Here is a 21968-nt window from a genome sequence, read left to right as displayed (position 1 = left end):
CGTTGAGGAACACCCAGAACCAATGCCAGGACCTTCCTGGCGGCCCTGAGCACCCCTCACACACACACCCCGCTCCCCGAGGTGTCTGTCCGGCCTGCCCGTGCCTGACCCACTTGCCGAACTCCCTGTCCCCCAGGTCCTTCGCGACATCCTCAAGGAGGTTCAGAGCAACATGGTGCCCCGCAGCATGCTCAAGGAGTGGGCCCTGCACACCTTCCCCAACGCCACCGACTACTGGACCTTCCGCAAGATGTTCACCATCCAGCTCGCGCTCATCGGCTTCGCGGAGTTCGTCCTGCACCTCAACAGACTCAACCCCGAGATGCTGCAGATCGCCCAGGTAACGCGGCGGGAGCAGCCAGGCCCCCCGCCCCGGCTCAGTCTGCACCTGCTGCTTCCGCCCCTGAGTGTCTGCTTCCAACCTTTAGGACACCGGCAAGCTGAACGTGGCCTACTTCCGCTTTGACATAAACGACGCCACCGGGGACTTGGATGCCAACCGCCCTGTCCCTTTCCGCCTCACGCCCAACATCTCCGAGTTTCTGACCACCATTGGCGTCTCCGGCCCTTTGACCGCGTCCATGATCGCCGTCGCCCGCTGCTTCGCCCAGCCCAACTTCAAGGTGGGTCAGGGTTGTCCCAGGAGGAGCACATGGTGAACCCCTGGGGGATGAGACGTGGCCACACCAGGGGCCCTTGACAGCTCTGTGCCGTGCGCTGGGCTCGGCAGGACTGAAGGGGATGCTGGTCCAGTCCATTCTGACCCCGAGCCTGTCTCTTCGCAGTCAGGGATGGAACACACGCTGTTTACTGTTTTCTTCTGACTTCTGGGACTGTCTGCTCTTTTCCCAGATAAGCAGTCTGTGTCTAGAGAAGGCTTCAGACACCAATTACTTTTGCAAAACATTTACTCAGAACAGGTTTTAAATCATCGAGTCGCCTCCTGACTGCAAACACGGACTTTGTCTGTGTTAACGTCCAACTGCTCTCCTCCCCCCGCCCCCCACCCCCATGTCGCTGCTGCTCCGGGGCCCGTGGTGGCCTCTCTGAAACGGGTCAGCAACGGAGCCCGCTCTCAGGCAGGGAGCGCAGTGACGCTCAGCCACTTAGGGGTAAGACCTGAAATACAGCACGGAGTTCTCCTTCCCTAGAAACGCTCACTTCTGGAGACGGGGTTATTCTAGAGCAGCCCACGATTGGAAACCTCTTTTAAAGACCTGTTATGAGAAGGAAATGGCAACCCACTCCAGTATTCATACCTGGAAAATCCCATGGACTGAGGAGCCTGAGGGGCTACAGTCTGTGGAGTCGTAAAGAGCTGGACACGACTGAGCGACTTCCCTTTCACGACCTGGAAGAACTGCCGGCGTCCCTGCGCACGGCCCGAGCGGCTGTGGATGGGAGGAAGCTGGGCTTCTCCACACTCGGGGTCGCGCTCCTTCCAGCCCCAGTGGGGTGATTGTCTTTGTGTTAGGTCACCACAGAGACCACCCTGCCTGGGGATCTCCTCCAAGGACACGTGCTGGGGCCTCAGCGTGTCAGTCCAGGTTACATTTAAGCAGCCCCAGCGCCCCTGCCGTGACAGCGGGCTGCGGCCGGGCGTCCAGTTCAGGAGGGTTTGCACAGGGTCTGTCCGTCTTGTCGTCACAGCGTCTTGTCAGTCATCCCAGTGGCGCCGCCAGCCTCTGGGTCCCCGGCCCTCCTCCAGTCCCCTCCCTCGGGCGCTCCTGCCGGCCTCCCGCGGGCCCCCCCACCCAGCCCCCACCACCTTCCCTCCGGACTCCGTTCCACGGCACCTTGACCCGGGGGTGCGGCAGCCATTGGTCCCCCCACCTTTCCTGGTACCCCAGGGGTCATCACACGTGTCTGGCTGCAGTGTCCCCACCAGAGTGACCGTGGCACGGGCCCTGACTACTGAGGCCCCGACGGCCGCCGCAGCAGAGTGCCTGGCTGGGAAGCTGCCCTCTGGGCCGGCGGTCAAACGCGAACCTTGCGTTCTCACTCCGCAGGTGGACGGCATCCTGAAAACGGTGCTGCGGGACGAGATCATCGCCTGGCACAAGAAGACGCAGGAGGACACGTCGTCCCCGCTGTCGGCCGCCGGGCAGCCCGAGAACATGGACAGCCAGCAGCTGGTGTCCCTGGTGCAGAAGGCCGTGACGGCCATCGTGACCCGCCTGCACAACCTCGCCCAGTTCGAGGGCGGGGAGAGCAAAGTCAACACCCTGGTGGCCGCCGCCAACAGCCTGGACAACCTGTGCCGCATGGACCCCGCCTGGCACCCTTGGCTGTGAGCCCGGCCGCTCGGCGGGGTGGGCGGTTCCCCCGACGGTTGGGGGCTGAGCGTCCGGAAGGCCAGGCGAGTCCAGGCGGGAGCGGAGACCAACCCGCAGCTTTTAAAGCAGCCTTCAGAGAAGCCAGGACTCCCTGGCCTGGAATCTCTGTGAATTCTTTTTTATCGACTTCCTCTGTTGTGTGAATGTACAGATCGAACTGTAGGAAACACTTCCTTGTCGTTTTTAACTTTCAGAAGTGACACCTCCCGGGAGCTTCAAGCTTTTGTACAGAGCTTTGTAACAAGTGTACAGAAAACCCACTTTGTTAGAGAAACAGGAAATTATGAAGACACCGTGCTGGATTTTCTCTAAGCACAAACTTCCAGGCTGTGTAGAAACAGCCTCAGAGCCTCCCCGCGTGGCCGGTGTGGATGGGTCGCCCGCCCCTGCATTTGGAGTCAGATTCCTCGGGGCCCACAGAGCCGAGAACGGGCATGACCCTTGCTGTTCCGCTGCTCTTCGGCTGTCTTCTCGATATTTACTATCACTGTACCTGGGAAAAAAAAACATTTTCCCCTCTTAATTTAAAAAGAAGCAACCAAGGTTTGTTCGTTACCTCGAATCTGTTCTGTTCACATTTTTATAAGTATGAGCCTTGAGAATGTTCTATCTAAATTTGTACAGTGTGATTTTTTTTAGAATAAATATTTTATCGAAGGACGTGTTGTTTCTGCAAATTGTGCCCCGCGCCCCTTGGGTCAGCGGGGCCTGGGCCGCAGGGTGGCCCCACGGTGACCGTGACGCGCACCAGGCTGGGACCTCGGCTGGGACTCGGGTCCAAGCTCCGCAGCGTGAGGTCCTGGTCCCGACCGATGGCGGGAAAGCACGCCCAGGGGCTGGTCCCTCTCGGCGCCCTTCCCGTGTTTCAGGGCTGCGGCCCGGTGACCCGCATGCAGCAGGGAGACGCCCGGAGGCGGCGTCCTGGAGCCGTGTTCCTGGCTGCGGCCTGGCCCATCAGCAGGACAGACAGACTGAACCTTGTCCCCTGGACTCCAGCCCCCGCATGGATGGAGCCTGAGGGACTGGGTTTGGTCCATCTGACCGGAGTGTCCCATCCTTTATTTGGAGCTGATCGTAAGTTATTTTACTAATACTCAGCTGTTTCTGTGAGCAAGCGCCTTGGGTTCCGGAATGACGGAATGCCTGTGTTTCAAACGACAGGTGTCACCGCACAGCCGGCAGGCTGGAAGGGGGAGGCGCCCGTCTGTCCGACAGCCCTCACTGCAGCGGGGTCTCGGGAGCCGGGGTCAGGACGTAGCCGAAACCAGCCGCTGAGTTACCTCGGTCCTGTTGGAGCGGGTGTGGAGCCTGGTGTTCGCAGAGACGCGTGGACAGCATTTGGGCAGAGGGAACGTTTGCTTCTCAGCCTAGCTGCTTAGAGTCGAGTCAGCATCCTGGTGAGAAGCGCCTGGGTTCAAGGCCAGGCTCGCCCGCACCGTGCCCCAAGCACTGACCCTGGTTCCTGGGAAAGCCAGCCTCTCCCCGGTGGAGACACAGCCCCTCCTGTGCATCATCAGTTCGTCCCGGAGTCGGCAGCCCTGAGCCAGCACCTCCGTGACCAGGAGCCTCCGCCGAAAGAATCTGGCTTTGCCAGGACCTGTGTCCGCAGGAGCGAGGAAGGTCAGAGGGCTTGTGTGGGGAGCCACCCCCAGTGTGTGCCCAGTTCTCCTAACACAGTTTCAAGGGTGAGCACGATCATTAAGATTTTCTTAAGCTCTCCACTACATGTAACAGAATTTCTCATTTCTGCCATGTCTGTGTGTGCAGTTCAGTGGCCTTGAATACCTTCCCATCCTTACACAGCCCTCGCCCCCATCGCCTGCAGGACTTTTTCTTCCTCCCAAGGAGAAACTGTTTCCATCAGCCCTGAGTCCCACGCTTCTCCCCCGGCCCGGGGCACATGCCCTTCTCCTTCATCTCTGTGGTTTGACTCCTCCAGGAATCTCGTGCGTAGAAGCATGTGCTCTTTATTCTTTTGTGGCCAGCTTAGCTCAATTAGCACGGCAGTGCGGCACGTGACGAACGGCCTTTTCAAGGCTGGATAAGGTCACAAGGTTATACGCTGCGTCTTTGTATCACGTTTTGGGACCGTTGGCTTGCTTTTTGTCTTTCTGCTATTGTGAAAAATGCTGGAACGAACATGGATGTTTTGAGGGGAATCAGCATACCCATTCGACTTCCAACTTTCAATTCCTTGGGGAATATATACAAAACTGAAACTTCTGGATCATGTGGCAGTTCTATTTTTAATTTTTTGAAGAACCTCCATACAGTTTTCCAGTGACGGCACCATTTTACATCCCCACCAACAGTGCGCAAGGGCTCCACTTTCTCCACATCCCTGTCAATACTTGTTTTCTGATAAGAAAAATACATATATTCTTAACTGTGGGATCTGAGTTTCCCTGACCAGGGGTCAGACCAGCACCCGCTCCAATGGAAGCGTGGATCTGAACCACTGGACCGCCAGGCAAGGCCCCCAAACATTTATTTTTTCGGTAACCATCCTAAGGAGTGTAAAGTGCCATTTGTCCTCATTGTGGGTTTGGTTTGCATTTCTCTCACTGTTAGTGAGGTTGAGCATATTTTCATGAGCTTGTAGACCATTTGTATCTTATTTGAAGAAATGTAAATTTAAAACCATTGCTCGTTATTTCTGTAAGTTGTAGGAGTTCTTCATAGATTCTGGATCTTAAACCCTTTTATCAGGTACGTGACTTCGCTATTTCTCTCCACCTCTTCAGCCTGCCTTTTCATTCTGTTGATAGTGTCCTTTCCCGCACAGGTTTTAAATTCTGATTTAGTTCAATTTTCCTGATTTTTCTTTTTTTGCCTGTGCTTTTTGGTTTTATATCTAAGGAATCATTGCCAAATCCAGTGTCAGCTATCAAACCTGCTAGTGGATTTTCTCCTCTCTTTTCAAAGTTACACTTTTTTATTTACTTGAAGTATAGTTAATGTACAATGTAAATTAGAAGTGTACGGTTAACGATTCACAATCTTAAAGGTTATATTCCATTTATAGTTCTTACAAGACACTGGCTATATATTCCCTGTATTGTGCACTATATCCTCGTAGCTTGTTTTATACCTGGTTTTTGTTTTTACCTGTGGCTGTGCTGGGTCTTGGCTGTTGCCGCGGGCTCTTCCCTAGTCGCGGCGAGCGGGGGCTGCTCTCCAGCTGCGGTGCACAGGCTTCTCACGCAGTGGTTGGCCTCTGCGGAGGACGGGCTCGAGGGCACGTGGGCTCTGAGGCGCGGGCTCCATGGTTGCGGCGCTCCGGCCGAGCTGCCCCTTCCCGACATGTGGCATCTTCCCGAGTCAGGGCTCGGACCCACGGCTGCGGCACTGGCGGGTGGATTCCTCACCACTGAGCCGCCGGGGAAGCCCTGTTAACCCCCAGCTCCTGCGCTGCATCTCCCCCCGCCGTCCCCTCCACTGGCGACCACTGGTCCCCTGTGCATCTGTTCCCCGTTTTTGTTATATTCACTAGTTCATTTCTTAGATTCCACATAAGTGATACCAAAGTATCTGTGTTTCTTAAACTCATTTCATTTAGAATACTCCTCTCCAAGTCCATCTGTGTTGTTGCAAACTTCAGAATATTCTTTATGGCCTAGTATTCCACTGTGTGTGTGTGTGTGTGTGTACACACGTATGTATATATGCATGCACACATACATATATATACACCACACCTTCTTTATCCACACATCTGTTGATGGACACTTCGGTTGCTTCCATGTCTTGGCTATTGTAAATGCTGCTGCTGTGAACATTGGGCTGTGTGTATCTTTTCAAATTAGTGTTTCTGCTTTTCTTTCAGATATAAACCCAGGAGTGGAATTGCTGGGTCATATGGTAGCTCTTGGAGAAGGAAACGGCAACCTACTCCAGGATCCTTGCCTGGAGAATCCCGTGGACAGAGGAGCCCGGTGGGCTGCTGTCCATGGGGTCGCACAGAGTCGGACACGACTGAAGCGACTTAGCGTGGTAGCTCTATTTTTAGTTTTTTGAGAAACCTCCATACTGTTCTCCAAATTTGCTGCCCTCAGTTCCTCCTACTGCTGTAATGGTAAGTTTGCTCCTTTCCTTTAGAAGGCCCTTGCCACTGACTTCCTGTCTTGTAAAAAAAAAAAAAAAGCTGGAATCTCTTTTGCACACCAAATAACAGACACCAAAAATGTAAAGTTGTGAGTTTATTGCATATGTAACAAAATGAACCTGACCACCGGGGTCCAGCCTGCTGTAAAGTCACTGTTCTGTGTTTCCAGCTGGTTCTATAACCACATTAAATAGAACTAGTATTCTTTAAATACTTTTGACTTTGACATAAAACAACATTAGTGTACAACTTTCACAAAATAAATCAGCAATAAAAACCGTGGGAAGGATAACAAGGATAGCAGCAGTTACTTAAAATAAATAAAAATACATTATAAAGTGGTTGAGAGACAAAAATAAACAAATTTTAAAAATTCATACTATGTGTTGGGAAGGCTGCCGTGTGGCAACACCTGGCTGCAGCCGGGGGCGTCTTCTCAGATAGCTCAGCCTGGAGGACCGCCCGCCCTGGACTCGGACCCTGGGCTGACCGAGCCCCGGGCCTTGTTCCCAGGCGCTTCTCCCGGAGGAGCCGGCAGATGGCTGGCGGCTGCCCCACAGCCCCTCCGGTCTCCAAAAGCACCCAGGAGCGGTGGTTTGCTACATCCCTGAGGGTCGGCTGTGACCGCTGGTGAGGCAAGCCTGGGGGTTGGGCCCTGAAGCTTCCAGGCAGAGGCGGGGGGCAGGGGTGGGGGTGGGTGGGTGGGGGGGCTCGCCACGATTCTTTGGTGGGGGTGGGGGGTCGAAAGGCCCACTCCCCGTGGACACTAAGGTTCGAGGGGCACCAACAGGCCTGCTTAGCTCGAGTGACCTGGAGCTCTGGAAGGTTCTGCCAGGCTCCCTGACACCAGCTGTGGGGGCTGAGGGGTCCACGTGTCAGCAGGGAAGCAGCCAGGCCCTGGGGAGGTGAAGCTCACGGTTGCCAGCAGCCCACGGAGGAGCGCGGTGGGGCCCCCCTGCTCCTGCTGAGGTGACATGTGACACGGGAAGCAGCCCACCCCCCGCAGAGGCGGCAAACGCCTCATTCCTGCTTCCAGGTCTTCTCAGCCCCGAGACCCTCGTCTCCTCCCTAATTACGGCAGGCTCTGGCCGACACCCCAGGAAAACCAGGTATGTCTTCCCCCCTCGGTCCCCTCCTCTAGGTTTAGGTCCAGGTCACAGGCGGGGTGTGTGTGTCTGTACCCTCACGCCCCAGAGGACGCCCCCGAGGAGCCAGCTCCCAGCACCCCCGGAAAGCGTCAGGGTAACTCGGGCATGGCTCAGCCCACAGCCCGGACCTTCTGAGGGGGCGCTTTTCCTTTTACAGCCACCGGCATCCTTCCTATTCTAGAAGCCCAGCGAGCCGCCCGACAGCACGGCTTTCTCTCTCTGTGCTCCCCCCGCCCCCCCCAGGCCACTGACTGCTTCCGGGTCAAGAGAAGAACCACAGCAAGATGCAGAGGGTCAGCGCTCCATAGGCGTCGGGAACAAAAAAGAACAGGTCAGGCAGCCAGAAAGCGCCTTCCAGACCCACAGCCAGATGGATCCCAGCACAGACCTCGGGAACGTCCACAACAGAAGTTCGGCAGGGACACTCCTGCCAGCGAGTTACCCTGCACTCGGCCCCCAAACAAAAACAACGCAAGTCCACACGGGAGACTTTGTTGCCGCTGCTGTTTTTCCACTGAAGTCTAGCTATGAAATTGAACCATTTTAAAATATTTGAACTTTTGTGCAAATTGGGGAACTGTTAGAAATTTAGGGTCAGGGCTTTCTCTGGCCTTGCTCATCGCCTGGGCGGGCGAGTCGAGCCGCGGTGTTTGGTGAGTGTTGCCATCAGATGGGGACGTGGGCCAACGGGTCCAGGGGCCCCTCTGCCTTCAGGTCTCCATCCGTGACCCGCTTTTTGTAAAACAGTGACTTGGGGTGAACGTAGATCATGGGGGTTAGACATTCTCTCTCTCCTTTTCAAGCTAGCTCGCACCAAGCCAGCAGCTACGAAGACAGAATTCTGGCCTGTTAGTTTAGTTCTTAAGCACTTTCCACAAAATGGTTCGTTAGTATCCAGGTGACACCTTCCAGGTGCAGCTGTGGGAGCGGGGCAGGGCTGGTTTTGGTCTGTTTTATAAGCTCTGTTATGTGGTGGTTCTTGCTGGAAAAATATTTTGAACTGGATAGACAATGTGGCTAAAGGGACTCTGAAAAGGAAAGATCATTTTTCTCTGCAGAACAAAGTTTTCAGCCAGGAAACCCTGAAAAGAAACAGCCAGGCCCCCAACGCAAGCCGCCCCGACTCGCGTCCCCTTCCAAAACGGAAGCACAGTCTTGACGCCAGCTTCCTGCAGTGGCAGAACTCCAGTAAGCATCTATTTTACGGTTCTTGTTCAGTTAGAACTTAACCTGCTACCCAGAGCAGGCCGCTGGGATGTGGGGTGTGGAATCAGAACTGCTGAACTCGAAAAGGGGCCTTAGGTGGGCTTTGAGACAGCAGCGGGCCCGGCTGTGGGGTGTGCCCCATGAGGCTCCCTGCCTGGGGGTCGAGACTCCCGTGGAGCCCACGGGCGCCGAGCTGCCACTGCAAGTGCCGCGGCCCGAGCAGAGGATCCCGTGCGACCGAAGCGGTGCTGACCCGGCTGCGTTTATTGGATGGGGTGGATGGGGGTGGTCCTGCCAGGAGGGGGAGGAGAACGTGGGAGGGGCCACCAGCCGCAGTCTGCCCGCCCCCTTGCTCCCCCAGCCAAAAGCAGGGAGACCAGCCTTTCCCTCAGGTGTCTAGGATTCCAGGGCCGCAGCCGGCTTCGCAGAGGCATCCAGAGAGCTGCCGCTCGGGGTCTGGTGGCCGTGAACTCATGTCTGCTCCTCGGGGTGCACCTCACTCCACGGCAAACCCACAGGTCTCCTCCACCGCTGTCAGCAGCTTCTCATAGAGCTTCTCGTACGACTCGTAGGGAGGGATGTCGATCCGGTTAAAGCTGGAAAAGGACAGAGGTGAGACACGCCACCGCGCCTGCCTGGCCCAGGGCCTGCTCCCGGGAGAGGGGCGAGGGCGGGTGGACCCTTGTGTGTACACTTGGGGCTTCTTGGGTAAAGATTTTCAATCAATCAACACACAGCAAAATCTTAAGATCTTTCAAACCAAAATGAAACCACATTAGGACAAAGCTGTCACCTTGTTTGGTTTCTTGTTTTGGGGAGAAGTTATTTCTCAGACCAGGAACACATTTGCAGAGCATCATGGTCAAAACACCACTATCAGTTCACTGCCCATATGCATCAAATCCTCTGGGACTTAGTGGGGCAGTCTAGAGTATTTCCGACAGAAACAGATTGCCTCTCAAAACCAACAAGACGTCAGATCCCTGACGGGATTAGATGAACGGGCCAGCATTTCCTCAGGGATGTTCATTCCCAAAGCTGTGTCCAAAAGCCCTAAGAAGCTATTACCTCACACTGAATCAAAAACTACAGAATTCTGACTGAGAGGACACACAGAGGCCTATTGAATTGCTAGGGGCCAAGCCAGTAAGGACAGTTTCTGAGGAGGAGTCAGGCTACCGGGTGTGGAGTCTTTTCAGAGGTCCTTGACCCCAAGGACATTCTTCACATCCATCAGAGGACCAAGCCTGCTGGACACAGACCCTGGATCCTCACGTGTGGAGACCCACCCCCTCAGATGTCGTGGCCAGCGTGGGACCCCCAGCCCCGGTTCCCAGCCAGGAACCTCCCCCCACGTCACCATGCGTCCCGGCAGCGTCTGGAACAGGTTCTGGTCAACCGGAGGGACACTCCATGCGTGGTTCACGAGTGACTGGATTTTAAACCACAAAGGAAATAAGCCCACTGCAGGTACTATTTAAGTGAAGACTGAGGGAGGAAACATTTTTCAGCACGTCTGTCACAGGCAGAGTTCCAAGAAGGGAGAGACCAGTGACTTCAACTTACACCTGCAGTGCTCCCTCCGGACAGCGCCTGTGTGGGCACGCACACGGCCACGTGCGGCCACACATACACACACACGGGGAGCAGCTCCGGGGTCAGTGCGCCTGACAGAGCCGCGTGCTGACCCTGCCGCGGGCGTGGTCCTTACCAGGTGTGGGCCTTGGGCAGGTTGTCCGTGTTGGCGTCGATCAGGTGGATGGTGAAGAGCCGGGGCCCTGCGGCGCCTGTAGAGCCTTACAAGACAACAGTCTAGTTAACACGCTTCAGAGGTGGGGCCCGGGACCTCTGCCACCACCTGGGGCCCCCTGCCAGAGGGGGTCGGGGTTCACATAGCCCTGGGAGCTCTGCGTGGTCTCGGGAGTTGCACATGATGGCCACGGAGTGACTAACATCAGACGTTCTAAAAAATTCACGGGCGCAGGAAGAGCAAAGCCCGAGCTCTCCTCTCACAGCCGACCATGAGCCTGCCCCAGGGCAGGTTTCTGAAAGCAGAATCCTTCAGTCACCAGGAATTTGTTTTTTAAAAAAAAAAAAAAACCCAGGAATGTCTAGCAGGCAGACCCCCTGTTGGCAGCGGATGGCAGCGTCACAAGAAAAGCAGGTTTTGGAGTCAGGAAACCCCCTGTGCAGAGGCCGACAGGAAGAAAGACACGAACGCCAGGACCAAAGCCCCAGGACAGGAGGGAACTTCTCTCAGTCCAGGAGGGCCTCAGGCTAAGGACGAGGCTACAGGGAACGTTCCAGTGAAACCTGCCTGCTCTCTCTAGGAACACGTGAAGTCCATTTACTAAGTTTTAAGGTACTAATATTCTCAACCTTACTTCTGCGAGCTCTCAGGGTTATCAAGTGACAAAACCCCCAGATTTACCATCAGAGCCGGGAAGAGGCCCTTCCCGGACAGAGGCACCGACCACAAGCCCTGCGGCCCCTCCTGAGCTCAACCGGCCCCCAGGTGAGCCGGAAGGAACACCCGGGAGGACGGCTCCTCACTGGACCAGGCAGCCGACCAGGCGGGCCCCAGCGGACGAGGGGACTGAGAGCCCGGCCCGCACAGCGCACTCGGGAGACTCAGAATTAACCCGAGTGCGCTTTTAAAGCTGCTTTCCTCCCCCCAAGCCATCCACGCTGTTGGGCGAGGGGAGCCCACGCCCTACCCCGGCTCCCCTGGCCTTTCTGGCGGGATCGTTCCTGGTCCAGCCCCGTGGGGCACCAGGCTGGCCGGCCAGCATCCGCCGCTGCGGGCCCACGGGCTGAGACAGCCCGAGCAAGCGGCGTGGAGGATGCATGCCGCTGACACGGGCTCCTACTGCTCACAGGCGTTTCTCACCCTGGGGGCGGCAGTGGGGACAGAAGAGATCTTGGGCCAAGCGAAAGACCCGATGCCAGGAGACACCCCCGGCCGCCCGGCCGCCACTGCAGTCACCTTGCAGCGCCTTGAAGCCCTGGAGGGGGACCCGCGTGGAGCCCGTCACGAACTGCAGCAGCCGGGCCCGCCGCTCCTCGTCGAAGGTCTCCACCGCCTGCCAGAACCACCGGACCACATTGCTGTCGGCCCCGCAGTGCTTCAGCCGCGTGTTGGACTTCCAGTCGTCCAGGTCGATCTTGTCCAGGCCACCGATGATCAGCTGCGGGGCATGAAGGTGGGTCACTTCCTGGACACGCAACGCGACGCGCCGCCCAGGCTCCCAGGCCGTGGAGAGACCGACCAACCACGCCCCAGTCAACCAGGCAATGTTCAGACAAGGGGACACCCCCCCCAACACACACAGCCAGCCTGAGGCCCCCGTCTGTCTCTGCACTTCCAGGGCGTAGGGTGGCTGCGGACGTGACGTTTCCCCACAACTGAATGCGTGCGTGTGCGTGGGCATGCACGGAGGAGCCAGGCCCCGGGGCCAGCGGGGCCGCCTCCCAGGACCTCTTGGGGACACGTGGGGTGTAAAGTGTGACTCCCCCACCCCGGGGGGGCACGCGCACTCTGGCACCACACCAGGGCAGAAGGTTGGGGGTACTGTGAAAGGCCCGAGCTACGTGGTGCCGGGGTGGACAAGATGTGAGTGGAAGATGGATGAGAAAGGACAGTAACACTCCATCTTGGGCCTGATAACAGCCGGAATCAAAGTCGAGCAGCTGGCTAGCATGGGAGCAGCTGGCTATGGTCACATCCTCGGTGTAAGGTGACCCCTCGGGAGGAGGCACTAGGGGAGCTCTACGCTGGAGGTCTCTAAGTCAGGGGGAGCCTGATGGATGAGCTGGACTCCGGGCCTCGTCGTCCCTGCTCAGGGCTCCCCCACCCTGTCTTTGCTCCTGCAGCCAGCCCAGGAGGAAGCCCACCCCGCACACAGCAGCCCCTCGCACCCCAGCCCCGCACGGCCCACCTCCAGCTCCTTCTGGTCAAAAGGCTTCAGCAAGTGCTGAGGGATGAGCTCGTTGAACCCCTTCTGGAGAGCCAGGAACTGGGCCTCGATGCCCCTCATGAACCTCCAGTTCACATACAGCCTGAGAGGGAAAGGCACACGTTGGAAGCAGCAGCACTCCGCTCATGAACATCTTTCCTCGGTGAGTCGGTCTGACATCAGCTAGGCCCTGCCCGCCCGGCCCCGCTGACGGGGAAGAACGCCCCCTGGTGGTTGGTGACCAGCCTAAGACTCGGAGGAAAGGAAGTCAGCCCCTCCCTTAGATGCGCTGATTCTCTGCTTGAATCGGTCGGATCTGACCTGACCTGTTAGGAATGCCATAATTGAAAAAAAAAATGTTTGAAAATGAAATGTAGGACCCTGAGAACGACAGCCCCACCTGTGTCTGAATACCCCATGGAGTCGCTGGTCAGCGCGGCGGGGGGGGGGGAAGGACAGACCGGAGGGAAGATGCCCTGAGACGGAGCGCAGCAAACTTCCAGGCTCCTCCTCCGCCTCCTGGGGTCACCACCGTCAACCAGAACCGAGTGGTCCCTTGCCAGTCCCCCCTTGGGCTCTGGGGTCACGAATCCCCCTTTAACAGGTCAGCCCTCCACTCAGAGCTCCCACTGCTGACACCACCGCTTTCTGGAAGTCTCTGCTGTGATTCTGGTCCAAGTGCAGGCAGGGACGGGAGGCTCACGCAGCAGAGGAGCCTCGACCATCTCACCGTGACCGCTGCCCACCGTCCCAGGATTCCCCAGAACCCTACCTACCGGACATATTCCTTCTTATTCTCCTCTGTGACGGGGACATTCCTGCCGTTGGGTTTCAGTTCGTGCTGAAGAATCCGCCCAAAAGCGTTGTGCTCTACACAGAACGTGTGGTCGAGCACGGGGGTGATGTCGTTCTCTCTGGGGAGGGAGCACAGAGGCGGAGGTCAGGGCGGCCTCAGCCGCCATGAGGCGGCGGTCCTGCGGGCAGAGGCCCGGCTCCCCCCTCAAGAGGAGGGTGACGGGAGCGACACTGCTGGGGCTTCAGGAGACACGGCGCCTGGGTCTCTGAGCAGACGGGAGGGAGCATGATGGGGAAGCGGAGTCAAGGGGCAGAAGATGTCACTGCCCTGCCTCTAGGCAGCCTTTCCCAGGGCTTCAGAAGCCCTTGAAAGTTAGAACTGGCTCCTTTGTCCACCATGTTTCTGGAAACACAGCTGGGGCACATGGAAGGAGGCGGATGGAATGCAGGACACAGTTGAGAGCTGGACCTCCCCTTCCTGTGAAATCAGCCCATTCACGAGGACCCCCGACACCCACAGTGATTGCGTAGCTTTTTGTGCCTTTTTTGGGCCTGTTGCTTTTAAGAGTTTTAGGATAATCCTATAACAAAGGCGACTGAATATCTGGACTTTTTTTTATATCCTTCTGGTCCCTCTAGGGGCTTCCCTGGTGGCTCAGCTGGTGAAGAATCCGCCTGCAATGTGGGAGACCCAGGTTCGATCCCTGGGTTGGGAAGATCCCCTAGAGAAGGAAAAGGCTACCCACTCCAGTATTCTGGCCTGGAGAACTCCATGGACTGTATAGTCCATGGGGTCGCAAAGAGTCGGATATGACTGACCGACTCAGTTCACTTCACTTGGTCCCTCTAGAGATCAGGAGACACCTCAGAGTGTTAAAAAAACAAACCAGCAGGCCTGGGGATTAACAGCCACAATCGTAACCTAATAATTCAAGGAAACAACAAAAGAAACTAGTCCATGAAGAGAAGCTGCTCAGACAGTATATGAAATAGTAAGTCAATTAAATATCTTTGTCAGATCGACTTTTATGTTTCGGGTGGTTTGTTTCTGTTCTCCAGTTTCACACCCATCCTCCAAATACACACCCGTGGTGCTCGTGCACACACACACACGGACCTGGTGAACCCTAAGACAGGTGACAGGTGAATTTTCAGTTCCCTGAGTCGGTACTTACAGAATCCACACTAAGCTCTTATGGAGTTCAGGGTCCACCGATTCCAAATCAGAAAGCTGGATGGGCTTCCCCAGTAGCTGCTTGTAGAAAGGAACCGTGAAACCCCCATTGATGTAGTGTCCGTGGAACACAGCCAGACCCATGATCCGACCCACAAAATGGAAGTAAGACAAGTGGTCCTGCAGGGGGCAGCAGAGAACACCGAGTGTTAGCCAGCTGCCGGCCGGGTGGCCAGGTGTCGTTTCTCCAGGCTGCTCAGGAGACCTGTCCCACAGGCAGGAACCTGAGTCAGTGACTCACAGGCTGCGCTCAGGACCCACCCAACCAAAGGTCACAGGAGAGCACGACTCCGGAGAGGTGCTGAATGACACTTCGTGTGCCCTTGGTTCAAACACCTCAAAACTGCTATTGAATTTGCGGGGCCCAGTGCAATATGAAAATGCAGAACCCCCTTTTCAAAAAATGGAGAATTTCAACACGGTGATGGCAGAGAGTCGCCCGCAAGCTGCCCCTCTCAGCGCAGCGCCCGGTGCTGGCAGGAGTCAGCTGGCACCCAGGAGGCCGCCGGCCTCTCCTCCCAGCGCGCCAGGAGCAAACAGAGGTGAAAGGCCATTCCCCCCCCCATCCCACAGGAAGCAGGAGAGAGAGAAATCCAGAGAAGGGGCTGAGGGGGGGACACAGCCCCAAACCAGCGCTGCTGTGGTCTGTAACCAGGGAACCCCGTTTCTCCTCGTAGGTTGGAATTACAATTAGAGACCACTGGCGAGGGTCGCCCTCACTGCCCCTCAGAGCCGTGTGCATGCTGGGGACCACGGGACGCGGCCCCACGCTCCGCTCGCCTCCCTGGCCACATTCTGCTCCTGTTTCCTCATTGCTATGACGAGCAACTAAGAGTATCAGCACGCTGGCCAAAAAGGCCAGTTACATAAGGGAATGTTCCAGTTCTGGCTGGGAGGAGGATCGACCTCGTACCCCACTTCTCAGAATGACACCGTCAACAAATACAGCCATCGAGCCAGAGTCCCCTCAAATGGCAGTAAAGTGCCACGAGCAGCTCAATTTCACTCTTGTCCTTGAAACAACATACTCAGTGATACCAGCCACTGAAGGTAAGGGGTGGAAACCGCCCATCCTAATCCAACTGTGACTCTACCTTCCCATGTTTTATTTGCCACAGACTGAGGAGGTCTACAATGAATGGCGTGCTGCAATTCATGGGGTCACAAAGAGTCGGACACGACTGAGCGACTGAACTGAACTGAACTGAACAATGAATAAACCAAGAATTGAGGTTGAAACTGGAAAGCCACTTAAATTCTCCAACTAAGTTTCTGAACTCCTTATTCATTAATACTTACAGGGTTGATTGAAGAATCTGGGTTGATTTGCAACATGTAAATGTTGTCCGTGGAGTACTGGAAGAGGCCATAGTATGGATTCAACATTTCATGGCACAGTAAATAAAGCCACTCCCTAGAAAGAACAGCAACAAGAAGACATGTGAAAACCCCCTAGTTTTAGATGTTACCCACAGGACTGATCGACTCTGCCCTAGGAAGCCAAACTGGTAAGGCTGCCTGGCTTTGAGAGAAGGTGATTTGTACAGACTGGGCAAATAAGCTTCAAGAAGGAAACAATTGCTTCTAGTGGTAACAGAAATAGATTTTCTGGCTAAAACTTTAGCAGCTCCGAAGCTGAGAACTATCTATGGTTGCCGGGAATCATCACCAGCTTAGAGGCACAGTGTCAGCCAGCCTGCCTGCGCCCCAACGAAGGTTTTCTCTGCTACTTTGTAGAGATAAAATCTCAGGTGACGATGGGACTTCCCTGGTGGTCCAGTGGCTAAGAATTCACACTCCCGATGCAGGGGCCCAGGTTCAATCCCTGGTCAGGTAGCTATATCCCACATGACGAAGCTAAGAGTTCACACGCCATGATGAAAGGTCAAAGATCCCATGTGCAGAAACCAAGACCCACACAGCCAAATAAATATTTTAATTTTAAAAAGCCCCAAATTAAAACCAAACAAAAAAAGCACTCTAAACAGAAAATGTGACTCAACTGCTGTGATCAGGTTTGGTAAAGCCAGGTATGCAGTCTTATACAAACACTTGTGTAACCTTGTCATCTTTCTACTCAAAACTTCTTTAAATGGATGAATCTTATTAAGTTCTAAAATTTCTTACTCTTTCAAACAGAAAACAGAGAGTTGAGAAAATATGGAAGGATAAGCACAAATGCAGATAATCTGTCAGAGAAGCTTGTAAAAATGCCCGCAAAATGATCACACCGACACAAAGTGACATATTGAACTCCAACAGGAAGGAACTGTCAGAGATGAGATGCCCAGTCTTAGGAAGCCTCTTTATTATGAAGGCAGGATTTCCCAACTCTGGTGCTTTGTTCAGCCCCAAGTTTCAGAGTTTGGATTTACAAAGAATTATTTTCATAAGCGCCAAGGACCTGCAACTGTCTAGACAGGAAGTGATTAAAATACAAGCAAACATTCCGACTGAGCAGTGGACGAGGTATAGAGCAGGAGAATGGTCAAGGAAGAGCCGTCCCCAGAGTCAGGAGAGAGAGAGAGAGAGCAAAAGGTTCAGAGCCAGAGGCGGGGAGAGGAGCAGACGCACACGCACATGTAACACACGTGTAACCGACACCCCAGCCCTCCACGACAGGTATGGACCGTTCAGACACGGGGAAGACTCGAGAGCTGAAACAAGGGCGGTCAGACTAGCGGCAGAAAAGCAGGGCTTCTCTGTCCCTGCAGCACCACGTTCATCAAGGCAGCTACACCAAGACTCCTCTCCGTCTGGAAGACTTGATAACCATGGAAAGCGCTAGAGAAAGCGAACTCCTTCCAAATCAAACTTCACCCAGCTGTTCACATGCTCGCCTAGGGACCATAACCCCAGCTACGCACGAAACAATGTAAAGTGAAACCATTCAAGATACTGACTCTTGAGACATCCTGAGACTAGAAAGAAAAAGGCAGAGAAGAGAGAATGGAAGTAGTTTGATATGAATTTAGGACAAATATGAATGAGGAAACCGAGGAGTCTCCCTGAAGAGAGGGACGTAAAGCCTAAAGCCCTTGTCTTGTCGGGAACGGGATTTGTGTTTTCAGGGCAAACATAAGTTACATTTGCCAGAAGAAAGATGCTTCCTAGAATCAATATGGGGAAGATCAAGGTAGAAACCTGGGACAATCTAGAAAGAAAAAGCACTTCCGGGGAGAGGCAGTCACAGTGTGAGCACATGGTCAGGAAGGTCCAGGCTCATCCTGCATCCCAGACGGAGGGGCAGAAGGGGAGAGAAGTGGATGCGATTGGAAGAGGCTGGAGGAACGATTCTGATCCCGGCCCCATTTACTTACTTACTTTTGGCGGCTGGAAAAGATCCCAACTTCACCCAGAGACGTAGTAAGACCCCCATATCACTTCTCAGAACCTAATTTTGCTGGTGCTGACTGCTGCAGGGCTGAGAATCTGCTTGTGTATTCTAAACTGTGAGGGTGGGAGGCTCTCCTGTCCCCTGGACCCCAAGACGGGACCACTGTCACACACGACCGCATGTTAACAAGGCCCCTTGCAGCACCTACCAGAGTTGAGGTGTGCAGTCACTGGTGATTTCCTGACTTGTAACCCTGTCAGAGAGGGGACTCCTTCACACGGGATGGGAGCTTCAGAACGGGGGTTCTGCCGGTAAGTGAGTACAGCAAGCCGAAAGAGGAGCAAGGAAGTGAGGAGTAGGTGGGGGGAGTGAGCAGGATGGTGGATCCGGGCAAGGAGGCCTTGAAGACAGGAGTGGGGGAGGAAAACAGGGAAAAGGTACAGCATCTATGGATGATGGATGTTCCTGGATGGGGACAAATAGCGCAGAAGTGACTAAAACCAGACTGTCACCAGACAGTGACCCTGGGTGCAGGGAGACAGTAGAGCAAATTCAAAGTTCTGATTGAAAATGATTTTCTTTCTAGAAGTCTATAAGAAACCAAGCTATCAAAGTGAAGATTATAAGACATTTTCAGACCTAAGATCTTGGAAAAATTAACCCCCCACACACCCTTTCTAAGAAAGCTACTTGAGGATATACTCCAGTAACGTAAGGGAGTAAGCCAAGGAGGAAGTAGCCATGGGACCCACACAACAATGGCTCCGACCCAAGAAAGCAGTGATGTCCCATGAAGACAACTGTGCAAAAGGTCTAAAGAAACCATTATCAGGGTGGACAGGGTCTCCACAAGAGAGAATGGGAGAGGGGGGAACTGGCAAAAGGTGATATTTAATGGAGCAACAAAGACAACACCTGGTTTGAAAAAGAAGAAGAAATTCTTAGAAAAATTAAAATCTGTTCAAAAGGATAAAATAAATGATAGAATACAGAATACCACTTAATCCCTCAGTGAACAATATTTATACTGTCATAATAATATAAAACAATGTATTGACTTTCAACTCTTAACAAATAATACATAAGCACAAGACACTGACTTAATTTTGGTTACAGAACAAAATGTAAATCTTTGATCTTGACACTTATAAAAGTCATACTACAGATGATAGAATGTAAGAGGTAAGAAGTGGAAGGAAGGGAAAGTCAGGAGCGTTAATATCCTTTTCTTATGAAAAAGAGAGGCCAAGAGACAGTCTCTCTAGTGGACAACAAAAAATAATGACAAAAACGTATCATGTACAGTTACAAAGACAATGGCAGAAGAACTAAAAATACTGACATTACAAAACCGGGAAGAATTAAATTTGATCCTCACCACAACCATGACCTAGTCTCTGTGCCTACAAACATACATCACCGGATCAGTAGGTAATAAATGAACTTGATCAAGTTAACGATCTAGATGATGCATTCTATTGAAAGGAATAGTTAAAAGAGCCAAAGAACTGTTGTTTCAAAGGTGAAGAGGGAAGATAGGAAACATAACATAATCACAAAAAAATATTACCTTTAAAATCATTTGCATGAATTATTTTGACCCAGACTTCACTTTAGAAAACCATTTGACACAAAGGCAATGTACATGCCTTCCTCCCACCCCTGAAAGTCCTCTTATGACAAAAGCCAGGCTGCCCCCACATTAACTTCTGGTTCAGAAGTTCCTGAACTGCAAGTTCAGTGAGTGTACTGTCCCAGGCCAGATAGAGAAGGGAGTAATGTTAAAAGTTTAATTCAAACTTTGTAAGAAGTAAAGCGATGATTGGGGCAAGAGCTGGGTCTCAATGGGTCATGGCGAGATGCCAGTGAGCACACGCTTTTAGGAATTCTAAGAACGCTCTCTGATGGCAAGACCCAAGTCCTGACCGCCCCAAGAGCAGCACCAGGGAGGGGCAGAGGACCGCTCGGCAAACATCTGCTCACAGGCGTGCCGACATCCACGCAGAAGCGGGGACACACGAGCCTCTCACCTCGCCACCCCGCCATAGTCCAAGCCTTCTTCTCCTCGGAATTTCACCATGAGTCGCTTTTTCAAGTCTTTTGGTCGCATCTTCATTATCTGGCGATAAGACTCCTGCACATCAAAATTACAGTTTCAGAGAGAAGAACTTGTCTTATTTTTAAAGTTATAACATGATGAAAGGTTATTTATAATGGAGCCCGACTATAAATAAGAGCCAAGCTTATTTTTAAGAATTCCGATCTGAGTCCTGTCTGGTTCCTGTTCAGGATGTTTATTTGGGCTCCGGCTCACTGCTCCTCCTCCACCTTTCTCCCACAATCGCTCCCTCAGAAACAACCAAGCTCACGGCAGCTGACACTGCACCCAAGGATACACACGTGTATCCTCAGCACAATCACGACTTAAGGGTTAAACGTCCCCTCTAGGGTTGATTTTCTCCACACAAATGAATTCCAATGTGTCCTATAAGTTTATATGCTTTAGCCAAATGAAGACCTCATGAGAGAGAAATAGGAAAAGAATTCTGAGCCTGGTTTTACATCTGAAGTCAAAAATCACATTTTCCCACCGAGTCAGAGCCAAGGAGGCTTTAAGTGGAACATGAAGCAGCTTATCAGACACAGAAAACACGTGGTCAGCCTAACGGCCTCAGTCAGCCTCTGGAGGGGAACCAGCGCCGTGTCTGTAGGTGTTTTCAGTGAAAAGGCACTTAAGAACCTTCTCTTGCTTTAAATTTAATGGGATTCAAAGCGACCATCCCAAGAGGCGAGAGGGTGTTGAGTGGAAGAGGTCTGGCAGCAGCGTACCCACAGCCCAGCGCCCATCCCGACAGCCGTTTAAGACGCTCGGCGGGCAAAACCCGGCGCTCGGGCTGCTCGCCTCGTGCGGCCCCGGGCGCTTCGGAGAAGGCGCTGAGCGGCCCCGGCTGCTGCGGGCCGGGAGAGCCTGCGCCTCAGCCAGGCGTCCACAGAGGCCCACACACGGCTGAGACTCTACTGATGACGGTGGGCCCGAGAAAAGGGCCCTGCCTGCCAGAGGTGCCCTATTTAGGGAGCCCGATGCCGCAGGGCAGCTGGACAGAGGTCAGCACGCCACCCAGAGCCAGAAGGGAGAGGGAGGCCGCTGGCTTCTCCAGGGAGGCAGTGCCTACGGGGAGGTGGCGGGCGAGGCCCCGTGCGGGGATGCTCGGTTCTGAGGATGCCGGGCCGACAGCAGGAAATCCCATCCATACAGTGCAGGCGCGGGATTTACAGTACCACTTAGTGCTGGTTCTGTACAGATCGCTAGATCTTCACTCAGAAGTCACTGATTTTTAAACCTTGACCACAGGAGGAAATACTGTTCCGTCTCCTGCCTGGGGCTTCAGCCCTGATAAAGCCCTGCACTTTATCCCCGACACACCAGACAGGAAGCAGAACTCACTGTCTGCTGACGAGGGAGAGAGTCGGCCCGACGGCCAGCTGCCCCGAACCCCGTACCTCAAATATCTCCTCTCTGGACACCTCGATGCGGCAGTGGCCAGCCTGGGGCTGCTGCAGGGAGAGCTCGTGTCTGAGGACCTTCAGCTTCTGGACCAGATCTCTCTCGTACCTCTGGGCGGGCAGCTCCTCGTCCTCCACGGAGCCCTCGCTGGGGGGCGGCGGTGGCTGGCTGGGCTCCTTCAGTTGGCACTGGTGACTTGAGAACAGAAGCGCTGCGGTCACCCCAAGGGCAGCGGCCAGCGGCGTCCCCCCCTACGCACACCAAGGGACTGAGAAGAGAGGTCAGGACCCCCACTTCCGGTCAAGAGTGCTTCCCCGGTGACACAACTCTGTACACACATCCGTGA

The 21968-nt window shown here is 54.1% G+C and overlaps 2 protein-coding genes across 12 annotated transcripts in view; one reads left to right on the top strand and one right to left on the bottom strand.

The window, feature by feature from the left end:
* LOC122432763 (transformation/transcription domain associated protein) overlaps nt 1-2996 on the top strand; it is an 88338-nt gene extending 85342 nt beyond the window's left edge. For all 9 annotated transcript variants that reach the window (XM_043454886.1, XM_043454884.1, XM_043454881.1 and 6 more), the window contains exons 69-71: nt 137-340; nt 429-623; nt 2010-2996. In XM_043454886.1, coding sequence (XP_043310821.1) covers nt 137-340; nt 429-623; nt 2010-2294 — 684 coding nt within the window. In that variant the 3' untranslated portion in view covers nt 2295-2996. The remainder of the gene's footprint in view (nt 1-136; nt 341-428; nt 624-2009) is intronic.
* Nucleotides 2997-6522: 3526 nt separating this feature from the next.
* The window catches only part of SMURF1 (SMAD specific E3 ubiquitin protein ligase 1), an 89817-nt gene continuing 74371 nt past the window's right edge, over nt 6523-21968 (bottom strand). For 2 of the 3 annotated variants that reach the window (XM_043455119.1, XM_043455117.1), the window contains 9 exons: nt 21619-21817; nt 20148-20251; nt 16080-16194; nt 14722-14900; nt 13528-13665; nt 12734-12854; nt 11782-11983; nt 10507-10591; nt 6523-9391 (listed from right to left, as the gene is read on the bottom strand). In XM_043455119.1, the coding sequence (XP_043311054.1) occupies nt 9292-9391; nt 10507-10591; nt 11782-11983; nt 12734-12854; nt 13528-13665; nt 14722-14900; nt 16080-16194; nt 20148-20251; nt 21619-21817 (1243 nt within the window). In that variant the 3' untranslated portion in view covers nt 6523-9291. The remainder of the gene's footprint in view (nt 9392-10506; nt 10592-11781; nt 11984-12733; nt 12855-13527; nt 13666-14721; nt 14901-16079; nt 16195-20147; nt 20252-21618; nt 21818-21968) is intronic. The other variant, XM_043455118.1, reaches the window with a different exon arrangement.

The sequence above is a fragment of the Cervus canadensis genome, chromosome 32 (assembly GCF_019320065.1).
Source record: "Cervus canadensis isolate Bull #8, Minnesota chromosome 32, ASM1932006v1, whole genome shotgun sequence".
In the NCBI taxonomy this organism is placed as follows: domain Eukaryota; kingdom Metazoa; phylum Chordata; class Mammalia; order Artiodactyla; family Cervidae; genus Cervus; species Cervus canadensis.
Note: the sequence above shows the minus strand (reverse complement) of the source record. Positions and strands in the feature narration are given on the sequence as shown.